General features: G+C 42.3%; 1 protein-coding gene across 1 annotated transcript in view; it reads right to left on the reverse strand.

Moving 5' to 3' along the window:
- The window catches only part of LOC126334672 (juvenile hormone esterase-like), an 88,370-nt gene that overhangs the window by 23,942 nt on the left and 41,024 nt on the right, over window positions 1-23,404 (reverse strand). The window contains exons 6-7 of the mRNA XM_049997137.1: window positions 22,652-22,820; window positions 15,852-16,027 (exon numbers count right to left, since the gene is read on the reverse strand). Of these exons, the coding sequence (XP_049853094.1) occupies window positions 15,852-16,027; window positions 22,652-22,820 (345 nt within the window). The remainder of the gene's footprint in view (window positions 1-15,851; window positions 16,028-22,651; window positions 22,821-23,404) is intronic.

Here is a 23,404-nt window from a genome sequence, read left to right on the forward strand (position 1 = left end):
AATTGCAAAGATTGCACATTCTTCATGAACTTTGGGGTAAAAATTGTCTTATGCTTGCAAAAGTTCAGTGCTATTTGTGGATGGTCTTCTACAATGAACTCACATGCAGTGCTGTGATTGTATCATATCAATTCTTGCACAGTAAAGAGATACTTTTAAGAGTTCTACTGAGTAGCACCACAGCTTCCGTTATAAAATTCTTGGGGTGTTGTTGTTGTGGTCTTCAGTCCTGAGACTGGTTTGATGCAGCTCTCCATGTTACTCTATCCTGTGCAAGCTTCTTCATCTCCCAGTACCTACTGCAACCTAAATCCTTCTGAATCTAATTAGTGTATTCATCTCTTTGTCTCCCTCTACGATTTTTACCCTCCACGCTGCCCTCCAATACTAAATTGGTGATCCCTTGATGCCTCAGAACATGTCCTACCAACCGATCCCTTCTTCTGGTCAAGTTGTGCCACAAACTTCTCTTCTCCCCAATCCTATTCAGTATCTCCTCATTACTTATGTGATATACCCATCTAATCTTCAGCATTCTTCTGTAGCACCACATTTCGAAAGCTTCTATTCTCTTCTTGTCCAAACTATTTATCGTCCATGTTTCACTTCCATACATGGCTACACTCCATACAAATACTTTCAGAAATGACTTCCTGACACTTAAATCTATACTCGATGTTAACAAATTTCTCTTCTTCAGAAACGCTTTCCTTGCCATTGTCAGTCTACATTTTATATCCTCTCTACTTCGACCATCATCAGTTATTTTGCTCCCCAAATAGCAAAACTCCTTTACTACTTTAAGTGTCTCATCTCCTAATCTAATTCCCTCAGTATCACCCGACTTAATTCGACTACATTCCATTATCCTCGTTTTTGTTGATGTTCATCTTATATCCTCCTTTCAAGACACTAACCATTCCGTTCAACTGCTCTTCCAAGTCCTTTGCTGTCTGTGACAGAATTACAATGTCATCTGCGAACCTCAAAGTTTTTATTTCTTCTCCATGATTTTAATACCTACTCCGAATTTTTCTTTTGTTTCCTTCACTGCTTGCTCAATATACAAATTGAATAACATTGGGGAGAGACTACAACCCTGTCTCACTCCCTTCCCAACCACTGCTTCCCTTTCATGTCCCTGGACTATTATAACTGCCGTCTGGTTTCTGTACATATTGTAAATAGCCTTTCGCTCCCTGTATTTTACCCCTGCCACCTTCAGAATTTGAAAGAGAGTATTCCAGTCAACATTGTCAAAAGCTTTCTCTAAGTCTACAAATACTAGAAACGTAGGTTTGCCCTTCCTTAATCTAGCTTTTAAGATAAGTCGTAGGGCAGTATTGCCTCACGTGTTCCAATTGTTCCAATATTTCTACGGAATCCAAACTGATCTTCCCCGATGTCGGCTTCTACTAGTTTTTCCATTCGTCTGTAAAGAACTCGCGTTAGTATTTTGCAGCTGTGACTTATAAAACTGATAGTTCGGTAATTTTCACATCTGTCAACACCTGCTTTCTTTGGGATTGGAATTATTATATTCTTCTCGAAGTCTGAGGGTATTTCGCCTGTTTCATACATCTTGCTCACCAGATGGTAGAGTTTTGTCAGGACTGGCTCTCCCAAGGCCGTCAGTAGTTCCAATGGAATGTTGTCTACTCCGGGGGCCTTGTTTCGACTCAGGTCTTTCAGTGCTCTGTCAAAATCTTCACGCAGTATCGTATCTCCCATTTCATCTTCATCTACATACTCTTCCATTTCCATAACATTGTCCTCAAGTACATCGCCCTTGTAGAGACCCTCTATATACTCCTTCCACCTTTCTGCTTTCCCTTCTTTGCTTAGAACTGGGTTTCCATCTGAGCTTTTGATATTCATACAAGTGGTTCTCTTTTCTCTGAAGGTCTCTTTAATTTTACTGTAGGCTGTATATATCTTACCCCTAGTGAGATAAGCCTCTACATCATTATATTTGTCCTCTAGCCATCCCTACGTAGCCATTTGCACTTCCTATCGATCTCATTTTTGAGACGTTTGTATTCCTTTTTGCTTCCTTCATTTACTGCATTTTTATATTTTCTCCTTTCATCAATTAAATTCAGTGTCCCTTCTGCTACCCAAGGATTTCTACTAGCCCTCGTCTTTTTACGTACATGATCCTCTGCTGCCTTCACTACGTCATCCCTCGGAGTTACCCATTCTTCTTCTACTGTATTTCTTTCCCCAATTCCTGTCAATTGTTCCCTTATGCTCTCCCTGAAACTCTGTACAACCTCTGGTTCTTTCAGTTTATCCAGGTCCCATCTCCTTAAATGCCCACCTTTTTGCAGTTTCTTCAGTTTTAATCTACAGGTCATAACCAATAGATTGTGGTCAGAGTCCACATCTGCCCCTGGAAATGTCTTACAATTTAAAACCTGGTTCCTAAATCTGTCTTACCATTATATAATCTATCTGAAACCTGTCAGCATCTCCAGGCTTCTTCCATGTGTATTCTTGGGGTATCAGATTTTTTTTACCTCAATATCAGCAAGGAACAATCCACACCTACACTCTCAGACAATAAAAAAGGGGGGCTCACCACGAAGGAATTACCCGAATAGCACGGAAATCGGCTGCAAAATTTGATGGTTTATTCAAGAGAAAGGGCTTCAGAAATTGAGCAAGTCAATAACGCTTTGGTAGACATATCGCTCTTATGCAAGCAGTTATTCGGCTTGCCATTGACTGATAGAGTTGATGAATGTCCTACTGAGGGATATCGTGCCAAATTCTGTCCATTTGGTGCGTTAGATCGTCAAAACCCCGAGATGGTTGGACGACCTTGCCCATAATGTTCCAAACATTCTCAACTCGGCAGAGATCTGGCGACCTTAATGGATAAGGTAGGGTTCAGCAAGAACGTGGGCGGTCATTATCTTGCTGAAATGTAAGCCCAAGATGGCTTGCCAGGAAGGGCAACAGAACGAGGAGTAGAATATCGTCAACGTACCACGGTGCTTGCTGTTAGGATTCTGTGGGTCACAATCAGAGGGTCATGCTATGCAAAGAAATAGTACCCCAGACCACCGCTCCTGATCGTCGTGCTGTATGGCGAGTGACTGTCCTGTTGGTATCCCAACATCTTCAGAGACGCCTTCGGACTGGAATTTCATTGGCTGGACTAGAACTGTCTTCCATGATGAGCCCAGCTTCGAATTGAGCACCAATGACTAATGTTTGGGGCATTATGGGCAGGGTCCTCCAACCAGTTGAAAGATTTCCACGATATTTCTGAAATGGTTTAAATGGCTCTGAGCACTATCCGATGTAACTTCAGAGGTCATCAGTCGCCTAGAACTTAGAACTAATTAAACCTAACTAACCTAAGGACATCGCGCACATCCATGCCCGAAGCAGGCTTCGAACCTGCGACCTTAGCGGTCGCTCGGCTCAAGACTGTAGCTCTAGAACCGCACGGCCACTCCGGCCGGCGAAATTTCTGAGGAGAACATCACCAACTCTATCGATCAATGGCAAGCTGAATAACTGCTGGCATAAGGGCCATAAGTGGACCAACGCTTTATTGACTTCCTCATTTTGTGTATCGCTTACTCTATAACAAATTATCCAGTTTTTCTGAAATTGTAATCATTTGTTTGTTTGTGTATGTACATCACATCTACCGATTTCCGTACCCATCGAATAATTCCATCTTAGTGCGTATTTCTTTTTTGTCTTAGAGTGTGATCGAAATATGTTAACTGTTGAAGGCTGTTGTGATGACTACTCGCATCAGTTACACTCAGTTATTTAGTTATTCAGTTTATATGCTGATTACGATGATTCGTGGTTTCATCAAAACTTACCAATTATATTGCCATTTCTTGTGAAGAACTATTGTATCATTCATGAAGGTCGTGTTTATAGACATTATGCAACTGTGTAGTAGTTGCCCTTTCTATACTGGGAATTCTCGCGTGGTTTACTATTACATGGTGAACACTGTCACCTATTGCCTAGCTACCAATCACCGCAGGTGTCAGCCCTTCCAGTATACCAGTAACTTAACGGCAGGAGATCACAACCCAAGCAACCACCACAGAAGAAGGTGGCTCTACGTTCGCCGTATCCAGCGCTATCGTCAGCAGTAGCTCACCTCGGTGAGTCACGTGCCACCACCAAGCTGTCCTGGCTTTCTCTTTAAGTAGCTGATAACGGAAGTTCACACTTCACGGCCCTCTGGACTTAACACCATTCGTACAAGCAGTCTCTCAATCAGAGTTCCATTTTCTGAGCGTGCGATACACTCCAGCTCTCACCCTGGCCATACCCACGACCCACCAGAGCCAATGAAAACGCTCTACCCGTCCAAACTGCAAAGTCATCGCAAGCATATCAAACATGGACTACGTCCATATACGAAGATTTCCTGGCTACGTCACTGATACCGTATTTGGACAGACCAGTACACCTTGTATCTTGTGAGAAACTGTTACGGTGCATTGAGTCACTCTCATATCAGATCTGGACGATATTTTAGTTGTGTTACTACATTTCTGAAGCTGATATATTTTGAAATTTCTTGCGGTATTGTGTTAATCAAGTTCCATTTTTCTGTGGCTACCTGAGTACATTTATTTCTTTCAATTTGTTGCGAGGGCTAAAGGGGTTTTGAAAATTTAGGTGCTTGCACTGTTAATTGAGACTGAATCTGATGCATTTCGCTTGTCATTGGCTGGGGAATATTTGATGCGAATGAAGACCTGACGTTATTTTTTTTCATTTTTTGCGTTTTGTGGAGTGAATATATGTGTATTCACGCATACTCGTGGCTAATCCGATGCCTGAACTGCCATTAACAGCTTTTAGAGTGGTAATGGCAACATATACAACAGTTATTCCAGGGCATTTCCCAAATGGTTTAGCTACAATGTTCGGTGGCAGAACCACTGAAAGCATCAGGTGTGTTGGCGCAGTTCCTGCCACAAGTGCAGCTCTTTCGGCGCAATTCCGATCTTCTTCGATGGCAGCTCGCCTGTCCCGATGCTGCCTCGTCCATCCACGGACGACGCACCATCTGTCTCCTTAGGAGTACGACGATGCCTAGGATTTGTAGCCTGTAACATTTCCATTCGACATGGTTGTATCCTGGCCTACGCAGCCTTTGTGTCCGTGGAACCTCAGCACTTCCTCGCCTCCAGCACCTCTTCAGGCTTTAGCACCACTAACATCTGGAGCTAACGACCCCGCTGATACCCCGCCTTCAGTGGACCTTTTCCTTCGCTTCCTGTGCACTCGGCACTCGCCCGGTCCATGAACTCTCCAGTCTGGCCAATGGTGGTATCGCTTTTCTCTCTTTTGACTCCACTAACCGCGACTTGTTCCTGAATCCCAGGGCACCCTTGGCTGCAGCTGACTTTCCACACATCGCCCTAGCTCAGCTTTCATCCTTGGTGCCTCATTCCTTCGCTGGGCTTCTTCCTTTCCAAATGTGGGTTCCGATCACCGCATTCTCTTGTTTTTTTTTTTTTTTTTCTCTGATAGGTGACTCCACAGTGCATGGTGCGCTTTTTACAGATCCGCGCTCTGTGTAGGTCCAGCCTGTATGCTGTTCCCGGACGGTTCTGGTCGTGATTGTATCCTGCGGTCTCTCGGGCCTCCTATTCTGTGCAGAGTGCTTCCTATTTTTCGTCTGGTCACCTTTCACCGGACACCAGCAGGACTCCACTTCTGTTCTACTGTTTGGCCATGTCAGGACATACCGCCTTTCATAATATCCGGTCGTCCTTTTATGGATTATGGCTTTTCACATTTCTCATTTTCCAGGTTCGCTCCTGTCTGTTCTCATCTGAGTGGACCTCTCTCTCTTCAAGGCTGCCTCTGTGCAGTGGGCATCTAGCACGAATTCTGGATCCAGGTCTCTGCCGCCACCAGAGCCAACTTTTGGATCTGCCTTCCCACTCCAGAAGACCTCCTCACTTGACGAGATACTCTTCTCCACGATGGCGCTGACACCTCTCCACTGGGGAAGAATGACTGCGGAATCCTCGGCTGTCGTCTACGTTGCACGACCCAACCACGTCGAGTTGGCTGCAGCATCTCCTCAGCAGGAAAGAGGGATGCTGTTACCCACAGCCTAATACTAACGACATAGTGGTGCAGCCTTTCGAGTCCTTCCAGTATGCCAGTAACCAAACTACCGGAGATCACACATGAGCAGCCACCTGATACCAGGTGGTGTAACGTTTGCCATCTGCAACATTGCTATCATTGGCGCTAGTTTGCCTCCGTGAGTCATGTTCCACCACTGCGCTTTTCCGGTATTCTTCTGCCGGACAGCTTAGTAAGAGCCTGCGTGGCTGCTCTCCAGGCAGTCAACATTGGAAATTCACAAAGAACGGTTCTCTGGAATTAGTGACGACCGTGCAAGAGATCCCTCAGAGTTTCATTCGCCAAGCATGTAGTGTACTCTGGCCTTTACGCCCAGCCACATCCATGACTAACAGTCGGAATCTACTGTCTCACATATCATGTCCAAACCACCGAGTCATTGCGAGTGTATCAGACAAGCTCCATGTCAGTGATCCCTTCTTCGGACAGGTAAGTATACTTAACACAGTGACCGTAGTTAGCATAAACAATACAACCCATACCTTTTAAGAAACTGGTATGATTTATTGTGTTAATCTCGTATTAGATTTGGACGAGCGTTTAGGTGTGTTATTTCTTAAGCTTCTTCATGTTGAAATTGCTTGATGTGGCTACCTGAGCTAATTCATTCATTAGCAGTGTGCAACAGACACAGTGGAATTTAACAGAGACTATCACAGTTTTGCTATTTGAAGAGTTGTGAAGTGAGGTTTTCTGAACCTTGAAAGCTTAAAAATGATATAGATTCATGTATACGTGACGTTCAGGTGGGCTTGTAGCCTAATTCTTCTGCAAGTTACAGAAATATCTAGGTATTTTTCACAACAGTTGCGACATGCCTGCATATCGTAATAAGGTTATTTCGTTCTGGTATTGTGTTCCAAAACGTTATTATGCTCAGTTCTCATTTGGTACATGGTTCAATGCCTTGGTAGTGACATCACTGACTGTTTTGACACCACCAAAGTAATCAGCTTGTGTCACTAAGGACAGAATGACGTAGAATCAAACATCTTTTTCTGTTATATTTACGCTGTGATTGGTGACCCTGTGGAACGCTCTTGCAAAAAAATTAGGATAAGTTGTTTCTATAGTGTTGGGAGCTTCAGTCCTAGAAACTAACATGAAAAACATTCTGCAATACATGCTTTAAATGTGCCTTCGAGTTGGTGACAATCTCTTCGCAAGCATAATTATACAAAACCCACACTGTGTCATCGGATCTATAACTGACTCTCTCTCTTTCTGTTTTTAAAATGAAAGTAACTATTAATGCAATATTAACTTAGTGGGAATGTAATTTCGTAGAACACAAAGAAACAAGAGGCTCAAAACTTCGCACAGTGTGCTGTAGCCTCTAGTGTGTTGTCATACTGTGACGCTACAACGCAGTCCTTGCTATGAATTTTTTTCGCTTACTTAACACATGAAACTGTTTGTATACGATGTATTGTCTAGTGTAAATATGTATTGTAAATACTATGTTTAAATTATGTAATATTTAACACTGGCAAGTCAGGGCATATTGAGTTAACGTTGAAGTCAGAGAGACTGTTTTGTCGCGCCTCTGGGCGCGGGAGCACGCCAGCGGGCAGTAGTAGCAGTGACGCCGTGCTCGGAGTAAGACGTACAGTCGAGTGCTGCTGGTCCTGGCTGTGTTACGTCTAACGGCTAGCGTGTGGATCTAAGTACGACGGGGAATTAATGGTCGGCATATATGGAAGCATGGCCGGGCAAGTTCTTATGGATTAATGGGCATAGTGCTGAAGAAACGAGGACTTAAATGTGAAGCGCACTCTGGGCCCAAGTCGCAACAGTAAAAGGCCGCTGCCACATTGTGTCGTTGCCGTGGACTTCCGACGATCCACCGACAACGAGGGAAGTAAGATCTACGTAATTTCCGTAGGGTAAAATTGTAGGAGGCTTGCCAGTGACTGTGCTTTTCTCTGAAGTTGAACAATTAATAACAAGCACTTTTTAATCGAAGTGTTGCAGATACATTCCACCCGACAATAACTCCAAGTAGGTTCCTTCCAGTCCTTACCTTATTGAACCGAGTGTGTCACGCCACTATCAAGAGAAAATATGTTAATTATCAAATTATTTGCATAGACGGTGAAGAGTAAATTTCAGACTGGTTATCGTAGTTAATTGTTGCACTTAATAAGCTTACGCCCACCATAGTAACTTAATAATAGACTGAAGTAATAAATTTCATTATTAAGATTTATTTCAATGCATATTCAGCTGAAGTTAATTCAAGGATATTTCATGAAACTATAAAGCTTATTCCACCTGACAATCCCCCAGTTAATGATTATTATCAGTCAAAACATAGTCAATCAATTATTCGCAATATATTTAATTATCAGTAGATTAAACTGTGCAAAGTACCTAATTTTAAAGACAGAATGACAGTCCATTATTCAAAATCTCGATAGATAATTATGTGTTGTCAGCACTGCACTTAGCTGACAAATTATGAACAAAATAACTGTAGTTAGATTGTTATGACATTGTTTTATATGACTACTGAGCCTGACACAGCACTTACGTAAAAGTTCCCGTTCCACCTGCTGTGCTACAAACAGGTAAACTTTATTTTTGACACAATTATTCACGTACTTAACATGCTCATCAGTTGATCTGGTGACCGATTTTTTAATTGCTTTCACAACTTAATCATTTCTTTCGGCAAAATTTCCACTGGCAAAATTTATTTCCATTATTTCATTTACTGATCGCTATTGAATGAAATTACTCATCCAATAACGATCAAATTATAACGTCTCCTGTTTCCTGCGGAATAATCATTATTTACTTCGGATTCGGATGCCTTACCCCGAAACGTGTCAAAATTCATAATTCACGGTCATTGTCAACTTGTAATTTCGCAAATCCCGGGATGAAGGGGGGGTGTTATAATACCTTGTAGTGACCATCTGCCAATACACAGTATGTACCCTCTAAGACAAAACAAACAGACGCACCACGTAGGGATTATGCGAATGGGAGGGAAATCGGTAGATGTGATGTACATATACAGACAAACAAATAATGGCAGTTTGAGAAAAAGTAGATCATTTATCAAGAGAAAGTGTTTTACAAATCGAGTAAGTCAGTAACGCATTGCTCCAACTCTGGCCCTTAAAGAAGCAGTTATTCGCCTTGGCATTGATTGATGCAGTTGTTTTATGTTCTCCTAAGGGATATCGTGCCAAATTCTGTACAACTGGCACATCATACCTGCGCCCTTCAGATGCAGTTACAAAACGCAAAGGAGGAACTAAATGGGCTGAGGAAGGTGAAGGGTGATGAGGAATGGGAAGTGGCAGTTGGCAAGAAGGCACCTGGGAAGAGTAGGTATTTAGACAGTTATACTTCGCATATATGCAACAGATTTGACCAACTGTCAGAGTTGAGTGGAGAGGAGCCTCCTGTAGCTGTAGATGTAGGGAACATGCAGCAGTCCTCAGCAGTTTAGGAGGCCTAGGTCAGTTACAAAGCCTAACAGAAAGAAGGTTCTGCTGCTAGATAGTTCGCATTGCAGAGGTAGGGGCCAGCAGTTGCAGGAAGTACTGGGGAGTGAACACCAGGCCACCAACATTGTGGGAAGACTAGTGCAGGATTGGCTCAGATGACTGACAACATAGGCGAATTAAGTAGAAATTTTACGAAAGAGGATCAGGTAGTAATTGTAGGTTGATCTGGGAATAGCCTTGATAGGGACGGGAAGTAAGATGTAGGTGGCGACTTGGTAGCTACTCAAACTGATAGAACTAATGCGCACTTCGTGCAGCTGTTTCAGCGTCATGAGCGCTCTCATCTTAATGCTGCTGTTAGGCGTTTTATCATGGGCATGGATGATGATGATGTTTGGTTTGTGGGGCGCTCAACTGTGCGGTCATCCGTCCATACGAAGTCCCAATTTTTTTCTCATTCCAATTTTTTACATAGTCCAATCTAGCCACTGTCATGAATGATGACGATGACGAAATGATGAAGACAACACAAACACCTCGCCACTGGGCAAAGAAAATCACCAACCCGGCTGGAAATCGAATCCGGGATCCCGGAATCCAGTGGTAGCAAGTCTATCCACTAGACCAGAACCATGGGGCTGGAGAAGGCGCTGACGGCAGAAGGTATGGCTCACATTGCAGTGGTGCCAAATGAGTCTATCAATAGATTGGGTTTCATTAGGCATGGCCTGCACATCAGTAAGCGTGGGAAGGGAAGGTTGGCAAATTTTATAGATGACAGCGTAGTGAGCGGTTGTGGGACCACTCATGGGAAAATTCCTGTAGTAGTTGGTGCTAGAGCAACACCTTTTGATTTAAGGCCGCTCATAGGTATCCCTGCTTAAAGGAAATCCCTCTAATAAAGGAATCACCTTCAAAGGAGGCCAGATATTCAATTAGTGAAGAAATTAGTGGTGTTACAGATAAATTTAGTCATTAAATAATTTGACAATTCAGAGGCTTCGTTTACCAGGATACAGATTAGCTGGCAGTTTCTCAAGGAGTTCTTTGTGAAATGTGGGGGTGGCCATGTATGTAAAAAACAGTATCCATTTGAGTCTGTAGACGCATCTCTACACTGCACTGAACAGTTATTTGAATGTTGTGCAGGGGCAGTTAAATTTAGTGAAACTAAAATTCTAATTGTTCTAACTTCAGAGCATTTCTGCTCAAGCTAGAGAGGGTTCTTGGTTCACTTCATAGGAAATACAAAAAATTTGTTATAAATGGTGACTTCCGTATTAATTTTGTGTATGATTGTGCAGAAAAAAAAGGATGTTGGAAAATCTCCCACATTCATATGATCTGTAGCAGACTATGTTTTTTCCAAGTAGGGTGCAGATGAACAGTAGCACAGCCATAGACAATATTTTTATTCATTCTTCATTACTAGATGGACATTCTGATAGTAAAAAGGGTGAATGGCCTTTCAGACTGTGATACACAGTCTGATTAACAGTAAAAAGTTACACGCGACCGCTACGGTCGCAGGCTCGAATCCTGCCTCGGGCATGGATGTGTGTGATGTCCTTAGGTTAGTTAGGTTTAAGTAGTTCTAAGTTCTAGGGGACTGATGACCTCAGCTGTTAAGTCCCATAGTGCTCAGAGCCATTTGAACCAAGTAAAAAGTTTTCATAGCCAAACGACTGTTATATATAATTACAAACTAAGTAGGAAAGCTAATCCAACGGCAATAGAGAATTTCCTTAAACCTCGTTAAGGAACAAAAGTGAAAGGATGTTTATAGTGCTTAGAACACAGCTGAATAATGTAATGCTTTCCTTAACAAATTTCTCATGTACTTTGAAAGTGCCTTTCCGTTAGAAAGTTCAAAACAGGGTACTAGCAGTAAAAGGCAGCCTGGATGGCTGACTACTGGGATAAGGCTATCATGTACAACAAAGTGGAAATTATATCAAAATGTTAGAAGTAATTACAATCGAGTTACAGCAGCCCATTACAAACAGTAAAGTGCTTAAAAATGTTATTCGGAAGGCAAAACGTATTTGTTACGCAAATAGAACAGCTAATTCACAGGATAAAGTTAAAACCATATGGTCAGTCATGAAGGAAGTGTCTGTTCAGCAGCACAAGATCGATGATATAAAGTCAGTACTTAGTAAAAATATTTGTTACTATTAAGTCAGAAATATTAACAGTACTTAACAATCACTTTCTGAAAATTGCTGGTTAATTTAATAAAAACTTAGTTTCTATAACTCTCTTGGAAAATGCCTTTCCGAGACTGAAGTCTGAATTACTTCTCTGTGATACTGACAAGGGGGATATTGAGTCAGTAATTAAATCACTGAAGACCAAGGACTCTCATGATATGATGGAGTACCTAGAAGAATATTAAAGTACTGTGCTGCACAAGTTAGTCCTGTACTTAGCCATACTTGCAATTTTTCCTTTAAGAATCGTCAGTTTCCTGAACGACTAAAGTACTTAGTAGTTATACCGCTTCATAAAAAGGGAGAAAAGAATAATGTAGACAGTTTGAGACCTATTTTATGTCATCAGTGTTGCTGAAGTTATTGAAAAGGCTTTGTATGTGAAGATAATTGATCATTTTATTTCACATAACTGGATTAACAACTGAAAATGCTATCTTCTCTTTTCTCTCTGTGGTACTGGGTGGATTAAACAAAAGGTCTCTAACGCTAGGCGTCTTTTTTGATTTAGTTAATGCGTTTCATTGTATTGACAACAAAATATTGTAACGTTGGACCATTATGGAATACGGGGAGTAGCTCATAACTGGTTCACCTCATACTTTAACAACAGACAGCTTAAGGTCATTACCCACAGTGCTGAGAATGGCTCAGATGTTGGTTCTGAGTGGGGTACAGTCAAGTGGGGAACGCCCGAGGGATCAGTGTTGGGGCCACTCCTCTTCCTTATTTATAAAAATGATATGTTCTCTAGTGTTACAGATGATTCTAAAATGTTTCTATTTGCTGATGACTCTAGTTTGGTAGTAAAGGATGTTGTGTGCAGCATTGGCACTGTTTCAAAAAGTGCAGTTCATGACAGAATTTAATGGCTTGTAGCAAGTAAATTAACGCTAAATCACAGTAACACGCAGTTTTTATGTTTTCCAACACACAATTGTACACAACCCGACGTTTTAATTTCACAGAATGGGCGTATGATTAATGAAACTGAACAGTTCAAATTTCTAGGTGTTCTGATGGACAGTAGACTGTCATGGAAAGCCCACATTCAGGATCTTGTTTAAAGACTTAATGCTGCCATTTTTACTATTCGAACGATATGTGAAGTAAGTGATAGTTCGACACAAGAAGTAGTCTACTTCGCTTACTTTCTTTCGATTATGATGTATGGTATTATAGTTTGCAGTAACGCTTGCATTGTCAAAAGATATTTTTGGCTCAGAAACGGGCGGTTAGGGCAATAAGTGCTGTAAGTTTCTGAACCTCTTGTCGATCCCTGTTAACTAGTCTGGGAATTGGCAGCTTTCACTCAGTTAATACTAGGCAAAAATCCTATCTGCCTTTGGATCGCACTTCCATGATTCTTGTGCAGAAAGATGTGCAGTATACTGCTGCGTACATTTTCAGTAAGTTACCATAAGAATTAAAAAATCTTAGCAGCAGTCCATGCACTTTCAAATCGAAGCTGAAGAGTTTCCTCATGGATCACTCCTGCTATTCCGTCGAGGAGTCCCTTGAAAAATTGATTCTTGTGTTACATTGTTGATTGCTTTTACATAAACTTATGGTTCGTCTTTTTTTGGGTTCATTAACGTATTATTTTATTTGTTATTAGGGTTATGTCGTAGTTTCATGTACTGACACGTTCCATGACCTTGGAGATTTGCTCCTCTATTTGGAGCTGCGGATCTAGACGTGTAAAATATAATTAAATAAAAAATCCCGAGCTGGTCGAATGGTCCTGCGCATAATGCTCCAAACGTCCTCAATTGGGGAGCGATCTGGTGACATTACTGGCCAAGGTAGGTTCGGCCACCACGAAGACAAGCATTAGAAACACTCGCCCTGTACAGGTGGCATTATCTTCCTGACATGTAAGCGCAGAATGGCTTGCCATGAAAGAGAACAAAACTGGGCGTAGAGTACCGTCGACATACTGCTACGTTGTAAGGATGCCGTCGATGCAAGACGACAAGTGTCCTGCTGCGAAATGAAATGGTTTCCCAAACCTCAATGCTGGATGTCGGGCCTCATGACGGGTGACATTCGGGTAGGTATCCCACCGTTGTTTGGGGCGTCTCTAGAAATGTCGTCGATGGTCACTGGAGCTCAATCGAAGCGGACTCGTCACTGAAGACAGCTCTATTCCAATTACATTCCAGGCCGAAGACGTGTCTGCAGACGCCCTGGACAGGGATAGGATACCAACCTGACTGTCACCCAACACACGTCCCGACAAACAGGAGTGATGGACTGACGTGCCATTTCATTTCGTAACAGCAACCCTTTGCTTTGTCACCCGCGGAACTTTTACAGCACAACGGTCCGTCGACGATATTCTTTCAGCAGGATAATGCTCGCCTGCGCACGGCGAGAGTTTCTACTGCTCGTTTTCGTGCTTACCAAACCCTACCATAGCCAGCAAGGTCGCCGGACCTCTCCCCAACAGAGAGCGTTTGTTGCATTATGGGCGGGCCCTCCAACCATGTCGGGATTTTGACGATCTAACGCACCAGTTGGACAGAATTTGGCACGATATCCTTCGGTAGTATATCCAACAACTCTATCAATCGACCGCAAGCCGAATAAATGCTTACATAAGATCCAGAGGTGGACCAATGGGTTATTGACTTGCAGAGTTTGTGAAACTCTTTGCCTTGAATAAATCATAAAGTTTTTCTGAAATGGTAATCATCATTTCTTATCTGTAGATGTACGTCACATCTGCCGATTTCCGTACCATTGGGATAATTTCTTCGTGGTATATCGCTTTTTTTTTTTTTTGGCATAGAGAAGGGAATCAGTCGACATGAACACGTGCCAGCAGTGATATCCTACTCTACCAACAAACGGTGTGGCAAGTAAGTCTGCGACATAAATATTTGAGAACAGGTGATTAGAATAGGTGCATTTCTTATTTCGGCATTTGTGTGCGTTCTCAGTCGTCGGAACAGAAGGAGGGTGTTAACATACAGAGAAGGGCACTAAACCGTGTAAGATCTGCTCACGCCGTCTCTTTGTTCCCCAAACAAGAAAAATAACGTCGATCTTACTGCTCGTCAACTAAGGCATCAGTTTCAAGGTGGAAGAAATGCTTAAATGTGAAGTCGAAGTCACGAGACAGAGTAGCACGCTCAGAAGTTAGTATTACTCCTCACAGTTTCTGTTTCTGAATGAAATAACTCTCTTCTGACGGGTTCTGTTTCTAAATGAAATGGAATATTTCATTACTCTGAACTGTACCTAACCATCAGCCATTTTGTAATTTTTTACCATTCGATCCTTTATCAAAGCATGAATTCCACAAAATATGTTTACGAACTAAAATATAAATCAAATAATACTCATGAATAACTTCTGTTGGACGAGAGCACGTATATATTCAAGATTATGGTTTTAGAAAGTATTAATGTAGTGGGATTCGTGATTCGAGGATTGGATACATGATAATCCAGTCCCTTTTGCGGAAATGAAGAACGGCCATTACTGCTCTAAAGACAGAAGTGTTTGTGGAAACTTAAGGCGGAAGACGTTTGTTTTAGTAAGTTTGTACAGACAACAGGTGGTCTCCACTGTAACTACCAGAGACACGGTAGCATTTAGAGGAGGAGGAGGCCAGGATCGTAAGAGTTGTAGATGCGCAATGAAGAAGGGACATCTCGACTGAGGGACGAACTAATGTCAGAGTATTAAGACAGCTTACTTGAAAGCGAACGTGGTGGTGCAGTGGAAAACACCAAAGCATTTGTCAGGAGAAGCCGAATGCAAATCTCAGTAATATCACGCAGACTAAAATGTTGCTCTTGTATAGCTTCACGTGAAAGTTGCTTAGTTCCTTCAATCTAATCTCTGACAGTTCCTTCCTGTTCCATCCTACATTTTAAAAATGTTGCGCCTAATATAGCTACCAATAGGTTTTGAAATACTAGTAATAAAAGACGGTTCAACAGATGAGGCCAGTTCTATTTAAATAAAAAGAATAAATACGGAATCAGCATGTTTTTAGCGAAACGATACTTACGTTAACATAGGGACCCAAGTTATCAGAAGATACTGGCTCGTCACCGTAGTAGAAATTCTTCATCTCACGACAGAGGGCAATGCGGTCCTCCTTACGGCCGTTGAAGTCTTGCGGAACCAGCCGCTGGAAGCTCATGTCGAGGTTCGCCGTAGCGTTGATGACATTACGGACGTTCTCTGTGAATGAAGTGTTCCTATAATTGTTTGCATTGCTTTAGAAAGATTGTATTTAATGTAGTACGTAGTACACGACTGATGCAAAATGAGTGACGGAGGTAATGTCCATCAGTCCATAGGTCACTTGATTCGTGCTTCAGCAGCAAAAACGATACAGAGCTGATAGGACAATACATGCATTGCCTCTCGACTAGAAGTGGCTATATCAAGATAATTGCCATCTTCTTCCCAGCCCACCTGCAAGAAAATGTCACCTCTACCCTGAAATCGAATCGAAATATTTCAAACTATTTTGAAGCCATTTTGACGATTTTTCGACCGTGACTGCCTCAAAAAGTATGTAAAGGGCTTTAACTACCGCTATCAGTCACAAAATTTGTTAACTAATGTATTATTTATTTATTGTGTGACGTGGTTCCAGGGTATACCTCATCATCAGGCTATATGGCATTACAAAAACAATTTTACAATAGGATCATGCACATATTAAACAGTCTTTCCACAAATCTGTGGTTATCTTAGTTCTTATGGCGTGGCAGTCTCGTTGTGATGAGCTGAGGTGTTTCCATTTCTGTGGCTCTCTTGGCTTTCTTGATCGCTGTTCACAAATTTTCAGGCATGTACCGTTAACTTGGAAACACGATCACAAAAACAAATATGTGATTTGTCTACCAATGGAGTTAGATAAGCACACTTGTAACGCTTTCGTACTTATTGAATGTATCTTTAATAAGATGCACCGCTCATCTTTGTATCTTCTCTACATCATCTATAATTCTTATCTGGAACAAATCGCAGACTGACAAGCAGTATTCGATTATCAGTCTAACGAAGATCTAGCAAGCTGCCTCCTTTGTGCTTGGACAACACTTCCTGAGGACCCTTCAAGTTATGTTCAGTGTGGCTTCTGCTTTTCTACGATTAGTTTTATATAGTCGTCCCATCTTAAATTTCTCCGTCGAACACCCCCCCCCCCCCCCAGATAGTTAATGGATGTAACTATTTCCAGCAATCCTTCAGATATTACGTAACCATACAATAATGTGTCTTTTTGCCTATTAATGTGCAAATCCGTTACTTTTGATTCTGTTGAGGGTCAATTGCAAATCCTTGCACTTAACGTCGTTCCTCCACAGGTCTTCCTCCACTTCCCAAGAACGTTTTAGTGCGACATAACGCAAACAGCCTGATGGTGCTACTCACATTATCCATTAGGTCACAATAATTATAGGGGAAACGTTGGTAGCAAAAATCTCAGAGGTCTTGACAGATTTACTTCAGATTTTTACACGATACCTTAATAAACATTCGGCCGGACGTAGACTACCTATTTCCAAGCAACAATGCAATTTTTGCCGAAAAAACCTACTGCGAGAAAGAAAATGCTGTACCATGATGTGACAATGTGCGGCAACGCGTGTGTTCAAGACTCTGCCAGTGCAGCTCTTTCAACGTCTTTGCGTCACTCTCCCGCGGGTCAAACAACCCTGTGACCATTCACGAAGCCCTTCTCTACCTACGTTACATATCCCCCGCTAGTCCTGTTTGGTACAGGGTCCACCTACTTGGGAATTGTTCCAGGATGGGTGCACGTGTTATTTGTAAGCAATCTGCTGTGTAGACTGAGTGTTCTTCCCCAGTATTCTACCCACAAATCGAAATATGCCACCTGCTTTACCACTACTAACCCTACGTGACCAATGTGTCTCATATCTCTACAAATGTTACGCCCAAACAACTGTATGAGTTGACCGATTCCAACTGTGACTCAATGACAATATAGTCGTAAGACACTGTTATTTTTCTTCGTTTCGCAAAGCGCAAAATTTTACGTTTCTAGACATTTAACGAAAGCTGCCAATCTTTGCACCACTTTCAAATCTTATCAAGATTTGACTGGATGTTGAAGCAGCTTCATTCAGAAAGTATTTTGAAAAGTCTGAGGTCACCGTAAATAATGTTCGCGATGTCACTCACATGTAACATGAAAGGAAACGGCCGAAGTTGATTTTACGTCTGTCGATGACTCCAGTAAAATAAGCATAATTTAATGCGTCCTCCCTGTCAGTCCAATCACAAATTTCATGTGATAACCCGTACGACAGTACTTTTGATAATAGGCGTAGAAGTGCTACTGAGTCAAATGCTTTTCAGAATTCAAGAAATACTGCATCTATCTGACTGCCTTGATCCAAAGCCTTCAGTAAGTCAAGTGAAAAAAAAGTGAGTTCGGTGTCACTTGATCGATGTTTTCGGAATCCATGCTGGCTTCCATGAAGAAAGTCATTGTGTTCGAACTACCTCGTTACATTTGAGCTCAGAATATAATCTAAGATTATGCAACGAATCGATTTCAGTGACACAGGACGGTAATTTTGAAGATCACTTTTACTACTCTTGCTGTAAAAGGGGGTGTCCTACGCTTCCTTCCAACGACTGGGCGCGGTTTTTTGCTCGAGTGACCTTCAACAGATTATACTTAAAAAGGGGGTATCTCAGCCACAAATTCAGTATAGAATTTGATCTGGATTCCATCGGGCCCTGGAGCTTTGCTCAGTTTTAACGATTTCATATGTTTCCCAACACCACTAACATTAACACTTATTTCCCTCCTCCTTTCAGTGGTACGAGGATTAAATTGGGACAATTGTCCTGGGTTTTCCTTTGTACACGAACATTTGAAAATAGAGTTAAGCATTTCAGCTTTTGCTTTGCTACCCTCAATTTCATTTCCTGTCTCATTCGCTAGATACTGGACACTAAATCTGGTGCCACTAACAGTCTTTACATACGACCAGAATTTCTTTAAGTATTGTGAGAGATCATCTGTAATATTCTGCTACAGTAGTCCTTGAAGGCTTCACGCATTGCTCTCTAGTCATCTAAAAGCGTTTCATTCAGCATCTCGCTATTGACAGCTATGCCTTGCTATGCAGTGATTTCCGTTTCTTTAAAATGACTGTATACGATGGAGGGTCCCTCCCATTACAAACTGTTCTACTGGGCACATATCTATCCAGTGCATGCTCCACTATTCTTTGAAATTAGAGTCACAGTGACTGTACATGTCATGTCCTGTGCTAAAAGGTTAAATTTCCTCCTTGTCATATGATACTACTGTACTTTATGAAGTTTATTGATTAAGTATCTCTTTCTACTTGCTTTGTTTGACCTTTGTACTTCGGTTTTGCCACAATCGCGTCATGGTCATTGACACCCGTTTTGATGTTGACATTGACAATGACGTCAGATCTATTTGTTGCCATTAGATCTAATATTTCCATCATGAGTGGGTTCCGAGTTCTGTGCTCTAAGGAGTTCTCAGAGAACGTATTTAGTAATGTTCACAGTGTGTCTTCTTACATCCACCACTAGAAAAACTTTAATTTGCCCAGCTGAACGTTGCTTGATTTAAGTTTCAGTTGATGACTGGGGAACCTATGTACGAGTACAAGCGAACTGAGGATTTCTCTAAGGTTTTCGGCCATATCAGGAAGTGAGTCTGGCGTACGGACCTAACTGCAATTCTGTGCCCCTTCCTGATACAGACTCTTTCCCAAACAATCTCGCATGTAGTTTAAATTTTTGTCGCTACGGATTTAAGTGTTTTGTCTGTGCGACAAAGACATGACATTAGTTTTCCATTAGCCTAACCTTTCGCTAAACACTTAAATTTTCTCCAGAAATCTCATGTGCTATCAACTTCAGGTTTTAACCAGATTTCTGTAACTAGTATCAAATGAGCTTCACTGCTTTTCAGTTGCGCTTCAAACTCTGGCAATTTGTTGCGATACCTTCGGCACTTTACCGTTAGGATTTTAGTGTTCTCACCTGTGGGGAGGCATTTCTTTCGCTCTTACACTGATACTTCTGGGTTTCCCACAGCTATCGTTATCGAGACGGTATGGAGAATCTCCTAATCTGAAAAACTCTTGTGTGGAAACTGGAATTTTGTGGTAAGGCCTTATGGGACCAAATTGCTGAGGTCATCGGTACCTAAGCGTAGACACTATTTAATCTAACTTAAACGAACTTACGCTAAGGACGACACACACACCCATGCCCGAGGGAGGACTCGAATCTCCGACGTGGGGGAGTTGGGCGGGCCGTGACAAGTCGCCTAAGACCGCGCGGCTATCCCAAGCGGCAAACTCTTGTGTACACCCCACACACAGTGAGCTACCTGGGTGCACATTGACCCATTTAGGGCGACCCTACAGTTTTCGGTCCTACGGCGCAAGTCCAGGAGGTTGCACCCTAGCTTCTCACAGAACCTTCGAAGTCTCTTGGTCAATCCTTCCACTTGACTCAGTACCAGTCAGCTTAGTACTGTAAGATACACCTCCCTTCTGAAAGCTCTTTCCTTAGCATGTTTTGAGTTATGGTAGTATGGGCCAAAACAAGACTTAATGAACTTAACCTCTGAGATTTCTCAGCCAACAATATCATACGACATTTACATTTAATTATTCCATAAACTGCGAGCCCCTCAAAAAATGCATAATGAGTGATTCATAGTTACTTGCTCTTTCCTCAGACAACTTTCCGTGTGCTTAACAATGCCACATTCTGTGTTGAAATTACATCCAAGATAACTTCACTGTTTATTACCATTTATCGCAGCAAACTGTACCACAGATGTTACTGAAAACTGGAAGAAGACAGAATGAACATCCTCTTTTACATAATCAAGCCACAAACATAAATTATAATTTAACTTTCCGTTGACGACGTGGTCATTAGAGACTGAGGAAATATACATCTAAAAGCACCCATTTGACATGGATGTGGAAGGGAAACAGCCTGTCTAGTTGACAAGGATCGTCTCGGCAGCGTTTGCCTTAACTGCGTATTCACACACATTAGACTACACGGCTTTCAGACTAGTTTGTGATGGTAAGAAAATGAAGGCACTTATACAATTTCTCTGATGTGGTCCATTCGCCACAGAATTCCGGATCATACTTCAAGTTAGAGAGACAGTCTCCGTATTAAACTTCTCAGTGCTTAGTAGTGGAAGTATTGATAGTATAAAGGCAGCCTATTGTGTCAGCGCTGTAAAAACTACCGATAAATCGGCTGAAGTAGTCACATGAGAGTAATTAAACGATACGTCAATCATTCTTGACTGCAAAAATTAACACTCTAATGGAAAACACTGGTTATAAACGTACTCGATATGTTCCATTAACTTATAACAGCTGCTACATTAAAAAATTTCCCACAGGCGGTGCATTTTTCTAAAACATTGTGTTATCACAAGAAAATGGTTTCACTTCGTAAAGATATCTCGATAACATTACATCTTGCTGTAATGAGAGGCTAATATGTAGAAAGGCGGTTTGCTACACTTCGGAAAAGGTGAAATTTGATCACAGGCTTAACGGATTACCATGTGAAAATGCAACTTCTTTGGAATAATCGTAGACTGGGTTGTTATAGCAAGGAGCATAACGTCGTGGATTATAACATGGGCAGCGTTTGATTTACTTACAGTAAGTGCAGTTTCAGTGCTTCATTGCCCGCCCACAGAAAGGGTCTCTCACTGTTGAAACTGTTCAGAGCGTTTCATTTTGAGCCATTGGATTGAGAAATCTGTTTGAGAGAACTGTTGAAGCGAATGGGAGCATGAAGTCTCTCTTTATCCCACCGTGTTTCCCACGTGTTAGAGGGTTTTATGTAAGAGATTAATTCACGTTTTGGGTTTCAAATAGGCAACTATAGCACTGAAGATGAAGCTAGCCTTTGGAACTTCCGTTCGAAAATAAAATAGACAATTAAAAGACAGTAAACGAATTTTATTATTAGGTTTGCAAACTTACGTTTCACTTTTGTTGCTAATACGGATGAAAAGTCTAAAATAAGATGCCATTATCCCAATATCTTGGTTTAAAATGCTTGTATAGTGAAGTAGTTAAAAAGCTGTAAAGCTCGAAGCAGTGAAATAGAAGTTAGAATAGTCCAGTTCCCAGTTCAACACAAAAAATTACAAACGATAAATGATCAGTCTGAGTACGACCTCCCTCACACATGTCGGTTTTTCTCTGCATGTCCACCTTTTCAGAGATGGTTGGGGGACTCAGCCATTCGATACAAGATGTCTAATGAAACATCTCTTAGTCGTCCAGTTTCCAAACTTATTTTATTTGGCTACCAGTTTCGGCGGCCGGCAGCTGGTGGCCAAGCGGTTCTAGGCGCTTCAGTCTGGAACCGCGCGACCGCTACAGTCGCAGGTTCGAATCCTGCCTCGGGCTTGGATGTGTGTTAGTTAGGTTTAAGTAGTTCTAAGTTCTAGGGGACTGATGATCTGAGATGTTAGGTCCCATAGTGCTCAGAGCCACTTGAACCATTTTTGAAGCAGTTTCGGCGAATTTCTACCGACGGCCGATGATGGCTGAAGTGATCGCTATAGCAAGCAGAAATCTAGGAATACGAGTCTTCTGGCACCTGTTTTGGCCATAACCGATGTGGAATCTTCCTACACGTTGATCAGGGGCCTGAAGATGGTGAAGTAAATCGCCGAAGCTGATAGCCAAATAAAATAAGTTTCGAAACTAGACGGCTCGCTGGACTTGCTGTCAGTTATTCCATTGCCTGCCGGACGGCTCAGACACGGGCACTTACTGACGAGGAAGACGGCGCCTTCCAGGGCGGTGACGCCGGTGAGCAGCGGCACGCGGTGGGCCCTGCCGGCGCGCAGCAGCTCGGCGGGCGGCTTCGTCAGGAAGGCTCCCCCCTCCGCGTCGGGCGGCTCCACCGTCATCACGAACGGGATCACCGTGCGCTCCTTGTCCTGCACGTGCGGTACACGCAGCTGTTACATTAATCCCACGATACGCGAAAACATACACTAGCACTTCTAAAGTAACTCCATAGCCACTAGAACTTTCACACAACTTCTCCAAAAGCGTGATGCAGAAAACTACGAGATGGTAGCCAAAAGTTACCCGAATATACACTGATGAGCCAAAGAAGCTGGTACTCCTGCCTAATATCGTGCAGGGCCCCAGGGAGCACGCAGCAGTACCGCAACACAACGTGGCGTGGACTCGACTAATGTCTGAATTAGTGCTAGAGGGAATTGACACCATGAATCCTGCAGGGCTGTCCATACATTCGATGAGTACGAGGGAGTGGAGATCTCTCCTGTACATCACGTTGCAAGGTATCCCAGATACGCTCAATAATGTTGATTTCTGGGCAATTTGGTGGCCAGCGTTAGTGTTTAAATTCAGAAGAGTGTTGCTAGAGCCACTCTGCTGAAATTCTGGACGAGTGGGGTATCGCACTGTCCTGCTGAAATTGCCTTAGTCCGTCGGAATGCATAATGGACACGAATGGATGCAGCTGATTACACAGGATGCTTACGTACGTGTC

Source organism: Schistocerca gregaria, chromosome 2, assembly GCF_023897955.1.
Source record: "Schistocerca gregaria isolate iqSchGreg1 chromosome 2, iqSchGreg1.2, whole genome shotgun sequence".
Classification (NCBI taxonomy): Eukaryota; Metazoa; Arthropoda; class Insecta; order Orthoptera; family Acrididae; genus Schistocerca; species Schistocerca gregaria.